Below are 21,273 nucleotides of genomic sequence, written 5' to 3' on the forward strand. Positions count from 1 at the left end.
ACAGTCTCAGGAGCTTTGAAAGATCTGGGGAGCCCTGCATGAGTGTAGGGGGTCCCCAGTGACTAGCCTGAAACAATACAGGGTGGAAGACAAAAGGCAGATCTGGCAGAAAACCTTAGAGACCAACCATTTCTATTCTACCAGGAAAAAAGGCTCAGAGCATCATTGCTCTGTCATGCAAGAGACAGACGTGCAGTAGTTAGGATGTTGGTTCTAACAAAGACCAAAAGAAAGTGACTTCAAACAAGAGGGAAGGTTTATTTCTCTCTCAGGGAAGGGTCTGAGCTGGCAGGCAGGGGGTGGGACAGCTCCACTCCACAGGGCTGTCCAGGGACCCAGGCTCTTTCTTATCGTCTCTCTGGCACTCCATTTGCTGTCACCCCTGTCTGCCTGGTCAGAGCTGGCTCAGCTTCCCCTTCACCCTGCAGGACAAGGGAGGGAAAGGCCCAGCTGCCTTGTAAGAGCCTAATTCAGGAATTGCACCTCTTCCACCTCTGCTCATATCCCGTTGGCTTCCCTGGCTACAAGTGAGGTTGGGGAATGAAATGTCTTGCTATGTGTTCATGTGTCAAGCTAAAATGTGAGGGGGTCTGCCACCCAAACACAGGGCAGAATGGACACTAGGTGGGACTTAGCATCAGAGTCAGACACGACTGAAGTGACTTAGCAGCCTCAGCAGCAGCAGCATCTCTGCCAAGCTGGGTAGATGGCTCTGTCTGGCAGATGCTACCACTTCCTACCTCATGGACTCAGAGTCACCATGGTGGGCCATTTCTCTCTTCCTTTTTTTTGGCCATGCCATACAGCATGTGGAATCCGAATTCCCCGACCAGGGATCGAACCCATGCCCCCTGCTTTAGAATCTCAGAGTCCCAGTCCCTGGACCATCAGGGAAGTTCCATTTCTCTCTCTGCTGCAGACACCATACATGTTTTAGCCATCCGCTCTGTGACTGGCCTGAGAAGAGGAGCTTGTGTATCCCTGTTTCCCATTGGTCTTTACAGCGTCAAAGGGAAAGCTAAAAATTATGATGCATTTGAGAATTTGCCTGATACCTTTCAAAAGTGCAGAGACTTCAGTGAGGCTTCAGTGCTCTCATTTCCACCAGTCCCAGTAGGAACTGCCGAAGGAGCCAGACCCCTTCTTTGAAAATGAGCCCCTTATTAGGGAGCGGCCAACACCAGCTGCTCTCCTTCGCCCTCTCTATCATTTGATGACGCTGCCACCTCCTCCAGAGCACTGAAGTCTAATCCAATTTCACACATACTTATTGGTGCTGCTGCTGCTGCTAAGTCACTTCAGTCGTGTCCGACTCTGTGCGACCCCATAGACGGCAGCCCACCAGGCTCCTCTGTCCCTGGGATTCTCCAGGCAAGAATACTGGAGTGGGTTGCCATTTCCTTCTCCGACATACATATTGAGCAACCACTAAGTACCACATTAGAGCCCACATGCTAGGTATATTTCTTGAAGGCAAGGATGTGCATTATTTAGCCAGACCTAGCAGATGTTCCATAGATGAATCAGTCCAGTAAATGGAGGAATGAGTACCTGAGCATTCAGGAGATTCAAAAAAGACAAACCAAGGCTCCTACCCTTAAGAGCTTATAGGGAAGACTCAACTTTGGGCTTGGCATACTTGCTGTGAAGAAACAGTGCCTGTAGGGGTTAGCAAGGTCCAAGTCCTCCAGAAGGACTGCACTTACATACCCACAGCCACCAGTCAGGACCTGCATCTGCACTGCATCCGCACAGAAGACACAGAAGCAGCCAATAGGGGTGACCAATAAGGACGAGCCGGTGAGGAGGGCCTGGCCCCGCTGGCTTCTGTGTGAAGGGCCCTATAGCTGGCATGCCTTCATTAACCCAACAGTCTGGTCTAACTAATGGCTAGTACATTAAATAGTTACATCATAGCAGAGCTGGCCTGTCTAGCCCTGGTTTTTGTGAGAATCACTGGCCTAGACCCTTTCTAGCTAGAACCTGGGACTTGTTTGAAATCTGGGCAGAATTTGGGGTCTCCTCCCAGACCTTGCTGTTGTTCAGTTGCTCAGTCCTGTCTGACTCTTTGTGACCCCATGGACTGCAGCACTGCCAGGCTTCCCTGTCCTTCACCATCTCCCGGAGTTTGCTCAAATTCATGTCCATTGAGTCGGTGATGCCATCCAACCATTTCATCCTCTGTCATCCCCTTCTCCTCCTACCTTCAATCTTTCCCAGCATCAGGGTCTTTTCTAATGAGTCGGATCTCCGAATCAGGTGGCCAAATTATTGGAACTTCATTCCTTTCAATGAATATTCAGGGTTGATTTCCTTTAGGATTAAAATCCACCTGGGACTTGTTAGAAATCTGGGCAGAATCTGGGGTCTCCTCCCAGGCCTACCTGTGCCTTAACAGGATCTTCAAGTGCTTCGTGTGTCCATTATTATTTCAGAAACCCTGGAATAGCCTCATTGAGGAGACTGAGTTTCAGATTTGAAAGATATGGATTCAGTTACCAGTTCTGTCTTTGATTAGGCCCCAGAGCCTAGAGAACATCACTTCTCTGGGCCATAGATTCCTTTCCCTTAAACCAAGGAGGGGGCCTGGATAATCTCTCAGGGTCCATGTCCCACCCTCACTCTCTCTGCATCTGTGAGTCACCAGGGTTGGTGATAAGTGATAAGCAGAAAGCCAGGACTGGGGCTGGACCTCTCTCCCAAGCTCTTTCCACCACACCCACTCCCAGGGAAAGCCAACCGCCATTCAACACATAAAGCTCTGCCGCCCAGTCAACCTTGGGTGGGCCCTGACCGAGAGAGTCTGGAAGGAGACCAGCAGCTCCTGTGCCACACAAGGAGCCCAGGCTCAGCCACAGCAGCCAGTGAGTGAGAGCCCAGCAGGTCAAGAATGAGAATACTGGCTTCACCACAGTCCTCCTATACCAGCGTGAAGCAGCCAAGAACCTGCTGGCTTCTAGGCTTTGACTTTCTCTGGCATCAGGAAATAAGAAGGCTGACCTTTCAGTCTCTGCTGCTCATTTCCTGTGACTCGGTGATCTTGGGATTGTTTCTGTTAAGGCGAAGAGCAGAAGTCTCAGTGTTACCACCGAGAAGCTCCAGGGTTCAGATCCCAGATTCCGGCCTTCTTGAGTTTTCAGCACTCACTACACAAATGGGGATTTCCTTCATTTACTTAGCAACCATTTGCTGATCCCTTGCTAATTGCCAGGCCCTCCATGACTGGATAAGACACACTCTTTATGGAACACCCACTCTGATAGAGGAGCCAGACAGGTACAGGCATGGTTCAAACCATCTGTGTCTTCAATGTATTTAGCACTCCAAGAGAGCTGGTGCAGACCAACATGGGAGAGACGGGGAAAAGTCAGGGAGGGCTGCCTGGAGGAGGTGATGCCAGACATGCTGGAAGGAGTTTACTGAACCCAGAGTACATTCACCCATTTGCAATGAAGCCAGTGAGACAGGGGCAGCAGTTCACCCTCACTGTGTGCCAGGCATCAGACTAAGCATTCTCTGCAAATTGCTTCATTTAATTGTTATAACAATCCTGTAAAGAAGGAGCTCTTATTATTTTCATTTTGCCAGATGGGAAAACTGAGGCACAGCGAAGTTAAGGAATATGTCCTTGCTCACAGAACTGGGCAGAGGCAAGGCTGCAGACTCCATCTGTAGAGATCCATTCTCCTGGTTGTTAACAGTTACCAAAGGGAATGTTTGCAGACCCTGGAGTGCTGGCAGGTAGAAGGGGAGAAAGCAGAAAGGTCAAGGGGAAACGGAGAAGAAATGCTTCACACACACCCAGGAGAAATCGAAATGAAGAGAATCTTCAGGCAGGTTTTCCAAGAGAAAAAAAACGTGTGGCAAATCGGAGAGAGGGTAGAGAGGACAGAAGGGCCCAGCAGCGGCTGTCTCTGCCTCCCAGCGGGTGGCGGCTTCTCTGGTCCCCGCCCCGCCGCCCACCGGCGGCTCCCGGACCCTGCAGCGCGGCCAGCACCAGGCCTTCCCCACCTGTCGTTCCTGACCTCCTTGCAGCGAGGCTGGGACTGCAGGCTCGGCTACCCTCTGAGGGTCTGTGCTCCGGGCCTCCTGTGTCGGTTTTTCTTCTCCCAGCGGTGGTGTGTGATGCCTTTCCCTGCCAGGACCTCCTGTGGATCCCAGGCCTGGGTGAACACCCTCAGAGCCAGACAGTCTCAAAATCTGCCCAACAGGCCGACTCAGACTCTAGGAAGAAAGTGGGATGCAGGCAAATGGGCAACACCCTGAAGTGCCAGCCAAACAGTATAAACTTTGCCATTTATACTTTATCTTTTGGCTAGCTTTCGGGACATCGTCACTTGGGTAGAGAAAAGGGAAGGAGTGTTTGACACTTACTCTGAAGCAGATCACTTTACAAGGTGCTTTTTTTTTTTTTCTTTTGGTACTTTTATCTCATTTTATCCTCACCATAACCATATAAGATAAGGTGCTTTATCCCTGTTTCCCAGAGGAGGCAAATGAGGCTGAGAGATTAGGTAACTAACCCATGGTCACACAGCCCTAAGTGAAGGAGCTGAGCCATGAACCCAGGTTTCTATACTCCAAGCCCCTGGCTCTTAAAAGCAGGAAAAGCCATCCATGTGTTTCTGATTAGGAAATAATTACAAGGTCGGAGAAACACCACAAAATTATGGCACCATTTTTTTTTTAAGCCAGCATGAAACTTGGAGATTATTTAGAATCTCTACTGTAGGTAAAGGAACTTGAGGTCTAAAAGCCAAGAGAATCATGCAAAACCGTGGCTAATAATGAAAACCGAGGTAACCCGAGTCTGCCTCAACTCAGTGTTCCTAGGTGTTTCATTTAGTTTAGATCAATTTACTTTGGTTTTGAAGGCGTTTCCTTAGGAGCAGTTCCCAACACCAGGAATAAACAGCTCCGAAAGGAACAAGAATAACGACTACCTAATCTATGCCAAGAAGTGAAGCAGCCACTGATGCAAAGTTTCTCTTAAAGCTGGGGATAAAATAGGGAGACCAGAAGGACGTGCCCAGGAGGGGAGGCACTGCTCCTGCACCAGCATCCAAAGCCTGAAGGTGCTTCCCACTGCAAAGGGCCGCCTCGCAATGTGGGTCTCAGCTCCTCACTTCCAGAACTGCTCTGCCTTGGTCTGCAGTCTCCGTACACTGCCAGGCTCTGCTGTCTGGAGCCCTGGCACTGGGTTCATCGTAGTCTGCTAGCTCTTAGCAGCCTAGATGACCTACACACGGTATCACTCCTTTATTTTTCCTTCTGGAAAGGATTTCAAAGTTCTCCTCTGTAGTGGGAAGTGATGCATCCTTAAGACCGTTTCTGGCTCACTCCACGCAGCCCAGGATGGAAACCCCCCAGAATCCCAGAATACAGCTGTTGCCCCTTGATCCTGAAAATCCTCTTCACCTCCCAGGAAGTAAAGCTTATTTCTAACTTGACACCCAAATTCATCAAAACCAAAAAGAAGTTGAAACTAGAGACAAGAACAGCATAAGAAAGAAAATCTATAGACCAGTCTCACTCGTATATGTGTATCCAAACGTACCACAACTGAATTCAGTTTACCCCAGGAACTAAAAATGGTCTAACACTCAAAAACCTGTGTCCGTACTTAGGATCATCTCAGTAGATGCAAAAGGAAAAATCAATTTATAAAATTCACCCATTCATGACTTAAAATGATCAAACTAGGAATGAAAGAGGAATACCTGATTTTGTTAAAGAGTAGTTTACATCACACTTGAATGGTAGAACTTCTGAAGCAGCCTCATTAGAGGCAAGACTAGGATAAGGACCCTCTATCACTGCTTCTCTTTCACCATCGTTCCAGTACAGTAGAGAAAGCAAAATAAATGAAACAGAAGAGGACACAAAGGAGGAAATGACCCTGCCATTATTCTCAGACAATAGTACTACTTAGGTAAAAAATTGGAGAAGGCAATGGCACCCCACTCCAGTACTCTTGCCTGGAAAATCCCATGGACGGAGGAGTCTGGTAGGCTGCAGTCCATGGGGTCGCTAAGAGTCGGACACGACTGAGCGACTTCACTTTCACTTTTCACTTTCATGCATTGGAGAAGGAAATGGCAACCCACTCCAGTGTTCTTGCCTGGAGAATCCCAGGAACGGGGGAGCCTGGTGGGCTGCCGTCTATGGGGTCGCACAGAATCGGACATGACTGAAGCCACTTAGCAGCAGGTAGAAAATCTGAAGGCATCTAAAGACAAGCTATTAAAAGACAAACAAAATTCAGCAAGATTACTAAACATAGTCATTCAGTCTTAAGTTGTGTCTGACTCCTTGTGGCCCCATAGCCTGCAGCACACCAAGCCTCCCTGCCCTTCAATATCTCTCTGAGTTTGCTCAAACTTATGTCCACTGAGTCGATGATGCCATCCAATCATCTCATCCTCTGTCACCCCCTTCTCCTCCTGCTCTCAATCTTTCCCTGAGTATAGATCAATATACAAAAATCGATTGTGGAAAAAATTAGTGTTTGCAAAATAAAGTACAATTTATAATGCAAATTTAAAATAATTCTTATTATAGAAAACCTCAAACATGCACAAAGATGGATAGGACAGTGAGTCTCATGTAGCCATCTCCTGGCCAATACTGTTCACCCATATTCCCAATCCCTTCCTCCCTTCCATAGTATCTGAAACCAGTTCCAGGCTCATACCATTTTACTCATATATACGTGAGTACATATCTCTAAAAGACAAGAAAAGACTCTTTTGACATAACCATACTACCACTGTTGTATCTACAAATTAGAACTATTCTTTAATATAATTGGATATCCAATCCATTTTTTCAACATCCTAATTGTCTCAAAATTATTATAATTGTTTTTTATTTTGTTTGTGGTTGGTTAATATGACTTTTTTTGGTTGACATATGGCTTTATAGGTTTTCCTCATTTATTTTTTTCCCTCCCTCATTTAGTTTATTTTTAGGAAATTGCGTCACTTGCCCTGTAGAGTTTCCCACAATCTAGATTTTGCTGATTGTATTCTCATGGTATAGTTTTCCATGTTTCTCTGTCTTCTGTATTTTCTGTAAATTAGTACTTAGCTCTAGAGACTTGATCAGAGGCAAGTTTGGTTTTTCCATTTGACAAGACGACTGTACGGAGGGGGGCACTGTGTTCTTATTCTCGCCTTGGGAGGCATGGTGTTTACTGGCCTCTTCATGATGCTAGCAGCTGTGGAGTCATTAATTCATTAGAGGTTATGAAGTGGTAATATAGAAATCCTATCATACTCACTTCATTTATTACTTGGGAAACTCCTACCAGAATTTTTTTTCCTTCTACTGTTTAGTTGTCTAATGGTGTTGCTTAGAAGGCAGGATAAATGTAATTTTAAGACATATATAGTATTTATGTATTTTATATTAATATACATATATAATAAAGTGGTCATGTATGGATGTGAGAGTTGGACTGTGAAGAAGGCTGAGCGCCGAAGAATTGATGCTTTTGAACTGTGGTGTTGGAGAAGACTCTTGAGAGTCCCTTGGACTGCAAGGAGATCCAACCAGTCCATTCTGAAGGAGATTAGCCCTGGGATTTCTTTGGAAGGAATGATGCTAAAGCTGAAACTCCAGTACTTTGGCCACCTCATGCGAAGAGTTGACTCATTGGAAAAGACTCTGATGCTGGGAGGGATTGGGGGCAGGAGGAGAAGGGGACGACAGAGGATGAGATGGTTGGATGGCATCACTGACTCGATGGACATGAGTCTCAGTGAACTCCGGGAGTTGGTGATGGACAGGGAGGCCTGGCGTGCTGTGATTCATGGGGTCGAAAAGAGTCGGACATGACTGAGCAACTGATCTGATCTGATAATAATTATTATAATATAAAATATTGTATATATCCTATGTAAATAGAATACACACATATATATATCCTAGCAATAAATCAATAAATCTAAAAAAAGTATTAGACTTTCATGAAGAAATTATAAATTTTATTAAATTAACTAAAAATAGGTCTGAATAAATATAACATTCTATATAATGCTACATATAATATTCATAGATTTGAAGGTGACAGTTCTCCCTAAATGTATCTATTAATTCAATGAAACTCCATTTTTAAAAATCCCCAATAGGGTTTTTGGTGGAAGTTGATCCCAAAATTCATAAAGAATGGCCAAAAATAGCCAATACAATTTTGAAGAAAAGCAAAGAGGAAGAGTTTGCCCAGTCAAATATCAAAAATTACTTTAAGGTTGATGATGTTGACTTAGGGAGAGACAGAGTAAAGAATCTAGAAATAAATGCACCCATATATAGAAATGATATGTGGAAAAGTATTATAAAACAGTGGAGAAAGCACAAACTATTATTCACTATATAATTTTGAGATAACTGATTATCCAATTTTTAATCCTTACTTCACAAAGTATCAGATATATTCAGGATCTAAGTGTGAAAAGCAAAATTCTTAAGCCTTTAGAAGAAAATATACAAGAATACCTTTATGAATTCAAGAAGGGAAAATTTTCTTACACATGATCCAAAATACAAACCAAAAAGAAAATTATTGACAAACCCAATTATATTAGAATTAAAGTTTTTGACATGTTATAGTTAAAAAAGCAAATATAGAAGACAATATCTTTAGTGCATTTAGCCAACAAAGTATTAGTACCCCAAATGCACCAAAAACTGCTACTAATAAAGAATGAAAAAGACAATGAACCCAAATGAAAAATGGGTTGTTGTGGTTTTTTAGTTTATTGTTTTTTTAAGGGGGGGGGAACCTAAATAAATAACCATTTATTTATTAGTCAAACTTGCTAATCATGAAAATTCAAATTAAAACAAAGAGATATCATTTCATATAAATCAGATGAGCAAAAAAATTTTAAGTCTCTAAACACTCATTATTAATAAAGGTATGGAGTTTTAGAAACTCAGAGCAATTTGGAAATACCCAATAATACCCAATAAATTGAATGGATGGACAGAGTATGAGATGGTTGGATGGCATCACCAACTCGATGGACATGAGTTCAAGCAAGCTCCAGGAGTTGGGTGATGGACAGGGAAGCCTGATGTGCTTCAGTCCATGGGGTCACAAAGAGTCGGACACAACTGAGAGACTGAACTGAACTGAATAAATTGAAGATGCATGTACTCTGCAACCCAACAAGTCCATTCCTAGATATACCTTAGAGAAACTCACATATAAACAGTTACTCAAGAGGGTACCTTGCAGCATTGTTTGTAATCACACACAAAAAAAACAAAAACCTGGAAATAAAACAGCCATCAACAGCAAAATGGATAAATAAATTGTGGTAGGTTTATACAATGGAATGGGCTTCTTTGTGGCTCGGACAGTAAAGAATCTGCCTGCAATGCAGGAGACTGAGCTTCTATCCCTGGGTCAGAAAGATCTCCTGGGAATGGCAACCCACACCAGTATTCTTGCCTGGAAAATTCCATGGACAGAGGAGCCTGGGGTCACAGAGTTGGACACAACTGAGCAAGTAACACCGTACAATGGAATGGGGCTTCGAAGGTGACGCTAATGATAAAGAACCCACCTACCAATGCAGGAGGCATAAGAGACACTGGTTCAATCCCCTGGGTTGGGAAAATCCCCTGGAGAAGAACATGGCAACCACTCCAGTAATCTTGCCTGGAGAATCCCATGGACAGAGGAGCCTGGTGGGCTAGAGTCCACAAGGTCACACAGAATCAGACACAACTGAAGTGACTTAGCATGCACGTATACAATGGAATAAGGTACAGCAGCTTAAAATGAATGAATGGAAACTGTGCGCATTAACAGGGATTAATCTCAAAAACATGGACTTCTCAGGTAGCTCAGAAGTAAAGAATCCACCTGCCAGGCAGAAGACACGGCTTCAATCACTGGGTTGGGAAGATCCCCTGGAGGAGGGCATGGCAACCACTCCAGTATTCTTGCCTGGGAAATCCCATGGACAGAGGAGCCTGGCAGGCTACAGTCCATAGGATCATAAAACAGTAGAACATGACTGAGTAACTAAACAAGAACAATCTCAAAGACAAAATGATAAGCAAAATAAAGCATGTTGCATAAGTGATACAATACTATTGATATGAAGTTTTAGTATGTAAAATAACATCATCTGTTGTTTACAGGTGTCTCATTCTTTGCGACACCATGAATCGCAGCACGCCAGGCCTCCCTGTCCATCACCAACTCCCAGAGTTCACTCAGACTCACGTCCATCGAGTCAGTGATGCCATCCAGCCATCTCATCCTCTGTTGTCTCCTTCTCTTCCTGCCCCCAATCCCTCCCAGCATCAGGGTCTTTTCCAATGAGTCAACTCTTTGCATGAGGTGGCCAAAGTACTGGAGTTTCAGCTTCAGCATCAGTCCTTCCAAAGAACACCCAGGACTGATCTCCTGTAGGATGGACTGGTTGGATCTCCTTGCAGTCCAAGGGACTCTCAAGAGTCTTCTTCAACACCACAGTTCAAAAGCATCAATTCTTCAGCACTCAGCTTTCTTCACAGTCCAACTCTCACATCCATACATGATCACTGGAAAAACCATAGCCTTGACTAGACGGACCTTTGTTGGCAAAGTAACGTCTCTGCTTTTTAATATACTATCTAGGTTGGTCATGGAGAAGGCAATGGCACCCCACTCCAGTACTCTTGCCTGGAAAATCCCATGGATGGAGAAGCCTGGTAGGCTGCAGTCCATGGGGTCACTAAGAGTCGGACACGACTGAGTGACTTCACTTTCACTTTTCACTTTCATGCACTGGAGAAGGAAATGGCAACCCACTCCAGTGTTCTTGCCTGGAGAATCCCAGGGACGGAGGAGCCTGGTGGGCTGCCATCGTCTAAGGGGTCGCACAGAGTCAGACATGACTGAAGTGACTTAGCAGCAGCAGCAGCAGGTTGGTCATAACTTTCCTTCCAAGGCGTGTCTTTTAATTTCATGGCTGCAATCACCATCTGCAGTGATTTTGGAGCCCAGAAAAATAAAGTCTGACACTGTTTTCACTGTTTCCCCATCTATTTCCCATGAAGTGATGGGACCAGATGCCATGATCTTCATTTTCTGAATGCTGAGCTTTAAGCCAACTTTTTCACTCTCCTCTTTCACTTTGATAAAGAGGCTTTTTAGTTCCTCTTCACTTTCTGGCATAAGGGTGGTGTCATCTGCATATCTGAGGTTATTGATATTTCTCCCGGCAATCTTGATTCCAGCTTGTGCTTCTTCCAACCCAGCATTTCTCATCATGTACTCCGCATATAAGTTAAATAAGCAGGGTGACAATATACAAAATACACAGCCTTGACGAACTCCTTTTCCTATTTGGAACCAGTCTGTTGTTTCATGTCCAGTTCTAACTGTTGCTTCCTGACCTGCATATAGGTTTCTCAAGAGACAAGTCATGTGGTCCGGTATTCCCATCTCTTCAAGAATTGTCCACAGTTTATTGTGATCCACACAGTCAAAGGCTTTGGTATAGTCAGTAAAGCAGAAATAGATGTTTTTCTGGAACTCCCTTGCTTTTTTGATGATCCAGTGGATGTTGGCAATTTGATCTCTGGTTCCTCTGCCTTTTCTAAAACCAGCTTGAACATCAGGAAGTTCACAGTTCACGTATTGCTGAAACCTGGCTTGGAGAATTTTGAGCATTACTTTACTAGCGTGTGAGATGAGTACAATTCTCTGGTAGTTTGAGCATTCTTTGGCATTGCCTTTCTTTGGGATTAGAATGAAAACTGACCTTTTCCAGTCCTGTGGCCACTGCTGAGTTTTCCAAATGTGCTGGCATATTGAGTGCAGCACTTTAACAGCATCATCTTTCAGGATTTGAAATAGCTCAACTGGAATTCCATCACCTCCACTAGCTTTGTTTATAGTGATGCTTTCTAAGGCCCACTTGACTTCACATTCCAGGATGTCTGGCTCTAGGTCAGTGATCACATCATTGTGATTATCTGGGCTGTGAGATCTTTTTTGTACAGTTCTTCTGTGTATTCTTGCCACCTCTTCTTAATATCTTCTGCTTCTGTTAGGTCCATACCATTTCTGTCCTTTATCAAGCCCATCTTTGCATGAAATGTTCCCTGGGTATCTCTAATTTTCTTGAAGAGATCTCTAGTCTTTCCAATTCTGTTGTTTTCCTCTATTTCTTTGTATTGATAGCTGAGGAAGGCTTTCTTATCTCTCCTTGCTATTATTTGGAACTCTGCATTCAGATGCTGATATCTTTCCTTTTCTCCTTTGCTTTTCACTTCTCTTCTTTTCACAGCTATTTGTAAGGCCTCCTCAGACAGCCATTTTGCTTTTTTGCATTTCTTTTCTTTGGGGATGGTCTTGATCCCTGTCTCCTATACAAAGTCATGAACCTCCATCCACAGTTCATCAGGCACTCTGTCTATCAGATCTAGTCCCTTAAATCTATTTCTCACTTCCACTGTGTAGTCATGAGGGATTTGATTTAGGTCATACCTGAATGGTCTAGTGGTTTTCCCTACTTTCTTCAATTTAAGTCTGAATTTGGCAATAAGGTGTTCATGATCTGAGCCACAGTCAGCTCCTGGTCTTGTTTTTGCTGACTGTATAGAGCTTCTCCATCTTTGGCTGCAAAGAATATAATCAATCTGATTTCGGTGTTGACCATCTGGTGATGTCCATGTGTAGAGTCTTCTCTTGTGTTGTTGGAAGAGGGTGTTTGCAATGACCAGTGCGTTCTCTTGGCAAAACTCTTTTAGCCTTTGCCCTACTTCATTCCATACTCCAAGGCCAAATTTGCATGTTACTCCAGGTGTTTATTGACTTCTTGATTTTGCATTCCAGTCCCCAATGGCGACCCACTCCAGTACTTTTGCTTGGAAAATCCCATGGACAGAGGAGCCTGGTATGCTGCAGTCCATGGGGTCGCTGAGTCGGACACGACTGAGCGACTTCACTTTCACTTTTCACTTTCATGCACTGGAGAAGGAAATGGCAACCCACTCCAGTGTTCTTGCCTGGAGAATCCCAGGGATGGGGGAGCCTGGTAGGCTGCCCTCTATGGGGTCGCACAGAGTTGGACACGGCTGAAGCAACTTAGCAGCAGCAGCAACCCCTATAATGAAAAGGACATCTTTTTTGGGTGTTAGTTCTAAAAGGCCTTGTAGGTCTTCATAAAACCGTTCAACATCAGCTTCTTCAGCATTACTGGTCGGGGCATAGACTTGGATTACCGTGATATTGAATGGTTTGCCTTGGAAACAAACAGATATCATTCTGTTGTTTTTGAGATTGCATCCAAGTACTGCATTTCAGACTCTTTTGTTGACCATGATGGCTACTCCATTTCTTCTAAGGGATTCCTGCCCACAGTAGTAGATATAATGGTCATCTGAGTTAAATTCACCCATTCCAGTCCATTTTAGTTCGCTGATCCCTAGAATGTCGACATTCACTCTTGCCATCTCCTGTTTGACCACTTCCAATTTGCCTTGATTCATGGACCTAACATTCCAGGTTCCTATGCAATATTGCTCTTTACAGCATTGGACTTTGCTTCCATCACCAGTCACATCCACAACTGGGTATTGTTTTTGCTTTGGCTCCTTCCCTTCATTCTTTCTGGAGTTATTTCTCCACTGATCTCCAGTAGCATATTGGGCACTTACCAACCTGGGGAGTTCCCCTTTCAGTATCCTATCATTTTGCCTTTTCATACTGTTCATGGGGTTCTCAAGGCAAGAATACTGAAGTGGTTTGCCATTCCCTTCTCCAGTGGACCACATTCTGTCAGACCTCTCCACCATGACCCGTCCGTCTTGGGTGGCCCCACATGGCATGGCTTAATTTCATTGAGTTAGACAAGGCTGTGGTCCATGTGATCAGATTGACTAGTTTTATGTGATTATGGTTTCAGTGTGCCTGCCCTCTGATGCCCTCTTGCAACACATACCGTCTTACTTGGGTTTCTCTTACCTTGAGAGATACATGGGGTATCTCTTCACAGCTGCTCCAGCAAAGCGCAGCCACTGCTCCTTACCTTGGATGAGTCGCCCCTCCTGACCTTGAACGTGGAGTAGCTCCTCTCAGCCCTCCTGCACCCGCGCAGCCGCCACTCCTTGGATGTGGGGTAGCCCTCTCGGCTGCCGCCCCTGACCTCAGATGTGGGGTAGCTCCTCTCGGCCACTCCTGCACCATCACAGCCTGGTAACTCTACTGGTTGTTAAAATCTGAAAGTACTGTTAGTGTGTGCAATCAGTGTATCCAACTCTTTGCCACCCCATGGACTGGGGCCCGCCAGGCTCCTCTATCCAAGGGATTCTCTAGGCAGGAATACTGGAGTGGGTTGCCATTTCCTCCTCCAGGGGATCTTCCCAACCCAGGGATCGAACCCACATCTCCTATGACTTCTGCATTGGCAGGCAGACTCTTTACCACTGAGCCACCTGGGAGAGACCTGTGTAGGAGAGGAAAAACTTTTCTTCTACTCTCTTTGAGGCCCTAGCTGGGCCTGAAAATTAAAATGACAAAGACAGACTAAGAGAAAAGCACACAGATTTATTTGATATAAGCTTTATGTCACATGGGAGGTTTTATAAAGAAATAAGGACCAGAAGAAGTGGTTAAGCCTGAGCATTTTTTTAAGTAGGTTTGATGAAGAGTGGAGAGTTGTGGGAAAATGTGATAGGAGAAAGGGATATGTACAAAGGGTAATCAAGTCGAGGAAGGAGAGCAAGGCTTGTTTGTCTGCTTTCCTCTCAGAGTCCCTCTGTCTTCAGAGATAAGGGTGCTCCCTTCCTCCAGGTATTGAGTTGGCCAAAAAGTTCTTTTGAGTTTTTCCATAACATCTTACAGAAAAACACAAACAAACTTTTTGGCCAACCCAATAGAACCTACTTCTTACATGAGTAGCAGGTCTGATAATTTGCACTCCCCTTTCTCAGATTCCTTCCACTTAAAGTAGTCAATATGCCAAGGTGCAGTGTTTAGGGGGTAGCATATTCTGAAGTCAGTCAGTTGATAAATACCAAATTTAAGGGCTTCCATGGTGGTTCAGTGGTAAAGAATCCGCCTATATTGCAGGAGATGGGAGTTCAATCCCTGGGTCGGGAAGACCCCCTGGAGAAGGAAATGGTGACCGACTCCAGTATTCCTGCCAGGATAATCCCACGGACAGTGGAGCCTGGCGGGCTGTAGTCTATGGGGTCACAAAGAGTTGGACATGACTTAGTGACTCCCCTCTGGGGAGAGAGTGAGGGAAATAGGATTTTATGTGATACAATAAAGCCTTAGATGATATCTGAATTGTTTTATTTATGTGCATCCGAAGATGCACATCTTCAGAAAAAATGTGCATCGAATATGGCAAAATGTTAAGATTTCACAAAGGTAGGTGGTAAGTACATGGGTGATCATTATACAGTAGTTTTTCTATGCTCTGCTGTTTTAGCTTTTTTAAAAACAGTTAAAAGAGATGGGCATACCAGACCACCTGACCTGCCTCTTGAGAAACCTATATGCAGGTCAGGAAGCAACAGTTAGAACTGGACATGGAACAACAGACTGGTTCCAAATAGGAAAAGGAGTTCGTCAAGGCTGTATATTGCCACCCTGCTTATATGCAGAGTACATCATGAGAAATGCTGGGCTGGAAGAAGCACAAGCTGGAATCAAGATTGCCAGGAGAAATATCAATAACCTCAGATATGCAGATGACACCACCCTTATGCCAGAAAGTGAAGAGGAACTAAAAAGCCTCTTCATCAAATTGAAAGAGGAGAGTGAAAAAGTTGGCTTAAAGCTCAACATTCAGAAAATGAAGATCATGGCATCTGGTCCCATCACTTCATGGGAAATAGATGGGGAAACAGTGGAAACAGTGTCAGACTTTATTTTTCTGGGCTCCAAAATCACTGCAGATGGTGATTGCAGCCATGAAATTAAAAGACGCTTGCTCCTTGGAAGGAAAGTTATGACCAACCTAGATAGCATATTGAAAAGCAGAGACATTACTTTGCCAACAAAGGTCTGTCTAGTCAAGGCTATGGTTTTTCCAGTGGTCATGTATGGATGTGAGAGTTGGACTGTGAAGAAAGCTGAGTGCTGAAGAATTGATGCTTTGGAACCGTGGTGTTGGAGAAAACTCTTGAGAGTTCCTTGGACTGCAAGGAGATCCAACCAGTCCATCCTAAGGGAGATCAGTCCTGGGTGTTCTTTGGAAGGAATGATGCTGAAGCTGAAACTCCAGTACTTTGGCCACCTCATGCGAAGAGCTGACTCATTGGAAAAAACTCTGATGCTCGGAGGGACTGGGGGCAGAAGGAGAAGGGGACGACAGAGGATGAGATGGCTGGATGGCATCACTGACTCGATGGACGTGAGTTTGAGTGAACTCCAGGAGTTGGTGATGGACAGGGAGGCCTGGTGTGCTGCAATTCATGGGGTCGCAGAGTCGGACACAACTGAGCGACTGAACTTAACTGAAAATTGTAGGCTATTAGTCAAATACTGACTTGGTTTATTCCAATACTTCCTAAATATAAGGTTGTTTTACTAGAGAAACAACAAAACACTCTTCTATGGTCCACTTCCCAGCGACAGGATATCAATTCTAATCAAAACCGTGAAATCACACTAGTTGTAAACCCTCAGCTTTTGGTCAATACAAACGCGCCCTCTGCTGGTCATATAGTGCTTTGTCCCAAATTTCAAAACAGTGGTGAAGAGCAGTGAAATCCGTTCCATCAGACAGATTTTATTAAGCCCGCAAATTAGGGAAAGAAACCTTCACAGAATTCCTCTTAATCACAAAAATACTTAAATCAGTTCCAACTCTCTATTAATATTTACATGTTATCCAAGACAAAATAAATTCCGGGTACCAAGCCAATCAACCTTTCCAGTTTCCTCAGCAACCTCATACACTGACAATTTTGTCCACACTCCAAAGTCTGGAGGTTGATGTATGAGACAGTAGATGCCATCCTTAACATTTGGGAATAGCAGAAAGGAACCCAAGTTCCTCTGCATGGCAGTGCAGACACCACTGAACACTGAAAAATGAGTAAATTATTACTAGTATTAAGGGAATAATGCTGGTGGGATAACAGGTACATTTTTTCTTTTCAAATCTTTTTTTGAAGTTACCAGTTCAGTTGCTCAGTTGTGTCTGACTCTTTGCAGCCCCATGGACTGCAGCACACCAAGCTTCCCTGTCCATCACCAACTAAAGCTTCAGTGATGCCATCCAACCATCTCATCCTCTTTTGTCCCCTTCTCCCCCTGCCTTCAATCTTTCCCAGCATCAGCGTCTTTTCCAATGAGTCAGTTCTTCATATCAGGTAGCCAAACTATTGGAGTTTCAGCTTCAGCATCAGTCCTTCCAGTGAATATTCAGGACGGATTTCCTTTAGGATGGACTGGTTGGATCTCCTTGCAGTCCAAGGGACTCTCAAGAGTCTTCTCCAACACCACAGTTCAAAAGCATCAATTCTTCAGCGCTCAGCTTTCTTTGTGGTCGAACTCTCACATCCATACATGACTACTGAAGAAACCATTGCTTTGACTACATGGACCTTTGTTGGCAAAGTAATAACGTCTCTGATTCTTAATATGCTGTCTGTTGATCATAGCTTTTCTTCCAAGGAGCAAGCAACTTCTAATTTAATGGATGCAGTCATCATCTGCAGTGATTTTGGAGCCCAAAACAATAAAGTCTCTCACTGTTTCCATTGTTTCCCCATCTATTTGCCATGAAGTGATGGGACCGGATGCCATGATCTTAGTTTTCTGAATGTTGAGTTTTAAACCAACTTTTTCACTCTCCTTTTTCACTTTCATCAAGGGGCTCTTTGAAGTTATGATATCTTTAAATAAACAAAATTGAGGAAAAATCAATTAATTCATGCAAGAATCTACTGCTCAAAGAGAGAAGGGATTGAATATTAGAGTCTTCGTTTCAAAAAGTTTTTTTTTTAACTTTTTAAATTATTTCATTTTTCTTTTGTTTTACTTTGTGCTAGTATCCATCTTCCTGACTAAAATTTAAGCTTCCTGAGACCAGGGTGTGTATCCATCCTACTCACCACTATATTCCCAGCACCTAATATAATGACCATCATGTAGCAGGTATTTAATAAACATGGGATAAATGAAAGAATGAATGACGATTTCTTTGGCATGTAAATTGGTACAAATTTTCTGGGAAGCAATTCAGCAATAGAGATTTTACCCTTAAGACTGTACATTCTTCAATCGTAATAGATGTGGACAAAGAATTAAGTCCTTTGGTAAACAGAAACATTCCTTATAAGCATATGCTATATAAAGTACATTTTAGTTATAAAAATTCAAAACAACTTGAATTTTAATAGCTACATGTTTGGTTAAGTCAGTTAAGGTATCCATATGATGAAATGCCATGCTGGTATTAAAATCATTTTTAGGATATTTAATGATATAGGAGATTCTAATAACATAAAAGTTGATTTGAATTATATGTATTATTTCATTAACTTATTAAAATATGAGTATATATTTACTATATATGCATGAAAGTATATACACCAAAATATTTGCTGTAGTTGTATGTAAGTACAACTACATACATAAAACCTTGACCATGAGTCAGGGTTTTTTGGGTTTTGGGGGTTTTGTTGTAGTGGTGGGTTAATTTTTTGGGGGGGTCTTGTTTTTAGCAGGTGCCAGCACTGTTTTAAACACTTTATTTGTATTAATATATCTTCAGTTCAGTTCAGTTCAGTTGCTCAGTCGTGTCCAACTCTTTGCGACCCCATGAACCACAGCACGCCAGGCCTCCCTATCCATCACCAACTCCCGGAGTTCACCCAAACTCACGTCCATCGAGTCAGTGATGCCATCCAGCCATCTCATCCTCTGTCGTCCCCTTCTCCTCCTGCCCCCAATCCCTCCCAGCATCAGAGTCTTTTCCAATGAGTCAACTCTTTGCATGAGGTGGCCATATAACTTAACTTTGTTAAGCTTTTTAAACAGCCTTATAATAAATTATACCTATTTAAATTGGACAATTAGATAAATTATCTTTAAGTGTTAAATATTGCTATTTTTCTATAAAGATTTTAATGCAATCAACTTCACTTTTCCTTAGATTTTAATTATGTATAATTATTTAGTAGAATATAAAATTATTCTACCATCAATTTTCTTCTATAGAAACATTAAATATTGCTATGATTTGAAGGGGCAGCTTCTAGTTTTCTGGAGATATAATTGACATATAACATTGTAATTAGTTTAAGAGGTACCACACTATGATGTGATATATATTGCAAAATGGTTACCACAGTTAACATCAGTCAGCACACACAGTTACTTTTTTTTCTTGTGATGAGAACTCAAGATCTACTAGGTAAGTTCTGATACATATCTATACTCGTGAAACTCACCACAATCAAGACAAAACATTTCATCTTTTCCAAACGATTCTTCTGCCTCCGGTCTCTAACACCAGTCTCTCTCATTTCCAAACCAATCTGCTTTCTGTCACTATAGACTGGTTTTCACTTTCTAGAATTTACTAAATGGAAGCATACCATACATACCGTTCTTTGGTTGCTTTTACTCCACATAATTCTTTTGAGATTCATCCATATTGTTGAGTGTATCAAAACTTCCTTTCTATTTGCTACTGAGCAGTCTTGCATTGTATGTGTATACTAGCATTTTATCCATTCACCTGTTGATGGGTATGTCGGTTGTCGCAAGTTTTTGACTATTGCAAATAAAGTTGCTATGACCATTTGTGTATAAGTACTTATGTGGACATATGCTTTCATCCTTTTTGAGTAAAATACCTAGAAGTATAATGGCTGGATGATATGGTATATTTAATATTTAATTTTTCAGGAAACGGTCAGTTTTCCTAAGTGGTTGTACCATTTTATATTTTAACCAACAGTGAATGAACATTCCAGTTCCTCTGGATCTTTGTTAATTCTCAGTATAGTCAGGCTTTTTAGTCATTCTAATAATTATGTGTTGATGGGGAGGGTTCTTATTTATACTTGTGTTTTCCTATTTTCTTCAATGAAATATATCTTTCATAATTAAAAATTGTTTAAAGTAACTAAAATAAAAAGTATCCTAGTCTAATATGAAGTCAGTCTGGAGACTCTTCTCATTCTAAAAACTACCCAGTACGGTCTTCAGAGAACCCAGCAATAGCTGTGTAGCCTGCATAAACCTTCCTCAAAAATATAACAGTTTTTTCATCAATTTTCTTTTCAAGGTTATAACCACGCTGGGGTTTTAAGAAAAAATTTAAACACACATAAACCCCGTTAACATATTATTTCCTCTTTCTGTTTTCTCTTCCAGCTCTTATTCATCTACACACATATTTTATAGAGCTTTAATACACAATTCTATAGTTTACTATTTTTTACTTGTCGTTATATCGTATTTTCCATACTACTGATTTATCTTTTCAACCATAATTTTGAATGTCAAAATAATGCATTGCAAATTTCCCATTGTTTGGCTGTTTCTAATTTTTTATTATTGACCATGTAATGAACAACTTTGTACAAAAAGCTTGTTTCTTCTTTTAAATTTTTTCCTTATGATAATACCCAGGAGTGAGATTCCTGATCAAAGACAAGAACGTTTTACTAGATCTTGATATGTACTGTCACATCGCTTTCCCAATGGGGCTTACTGATTTTAATATCACTTGCCATGTGTCAGCTCTAGTTTCTGCAGCATTTGCGAATTTCCTAGGTATAACATACCCTATTGTTCTAATTGGCATGCTGTTGACTGCTCACCAGGTAGATGTATTCTCGTGTCTAGGATCACAGCCTGCTGTCCTTTGCTGATTCAGGATGCTTTTTGTCTTCGCAGACCCAGTGCGGAGGAATATGACCCTTGACCCTCTTTGTGCTTCCCTGGCCAAGCACATGCAGACCCCTGAGGCAGATACTGTCCAAAAGGCGTAAGTATTCAAAGCCGTCCTAACATGGACTTTTCAACTTTTGTTTTTCTTTGCTTTTAATGAACTTCATTTCTGTTTTTTTCTAAGCCATGTGAAGACTCTCAGCTAACCAACCACAGGCTCTGGCAACCAGAATCAAATTACTGGCTAAGAAACAAAGATTTGGGGGAAGGATTATATTGTGATGTGTTTCCCACTTTTAAACCTGTTCTTTGGCTGGGTGGGTGAGAAGCAAAGTTGAACTCTGAACCGTGTGGAAGCCACTTTCTCCGTTTTTCCACATCGGAGCTCTGCGGCCGTG

The 21,273-nt window shown here is 42.8% G+C and overlaps 1 protein-coding gene across 5 annotated transcripts in view; it reads left to right on the forward strand.

The window, feature by feature from the left end:
• Positions 1 to 21,273, forward strand: part of KIAA2012 (KIAA2012 ortholog) — a 126,127-nt gene that overhangs the window by 86,766 nt on the left and 18,088 nt on the right. For all 5 annotated transcript variants that reach the window (XR_003514882.1, XR_003514885.1, XM_027564505.1 and 2 more), the window contains one exon: positions 20,882 to 20,972. Coding sequence is in view for 3 of the 5 variants with exons in the window: in XM_027564505.1 (XP_027420306.1) it covers positions 20,882 to 20,972 (91 nt within the window). In the remaining 2 variants the exon portion in view is untranslated. The remainder of the gene's footprint in view (positions 1 to 20,881; positions 20,973 to 21,273) is intronic.

This window comes from Bos indicus x Bos taurus, chromosome 2 (assembly GCF_003369695.1).
Source record: "Bos indicus x Bos taurus breed Angus x Brahman F1 hybrid chromosome 2, Bos_hybrid_MaternalHap_v2.0, whole genome shotgun sequence".
NCBI classification, from domain to species: domain Eukaryota; kingdom Metazoa; phylum Chordata; class Mammalia; order Artiodactyla; family Bovidae; genus Bos; species Bos indicus x Bos taurus.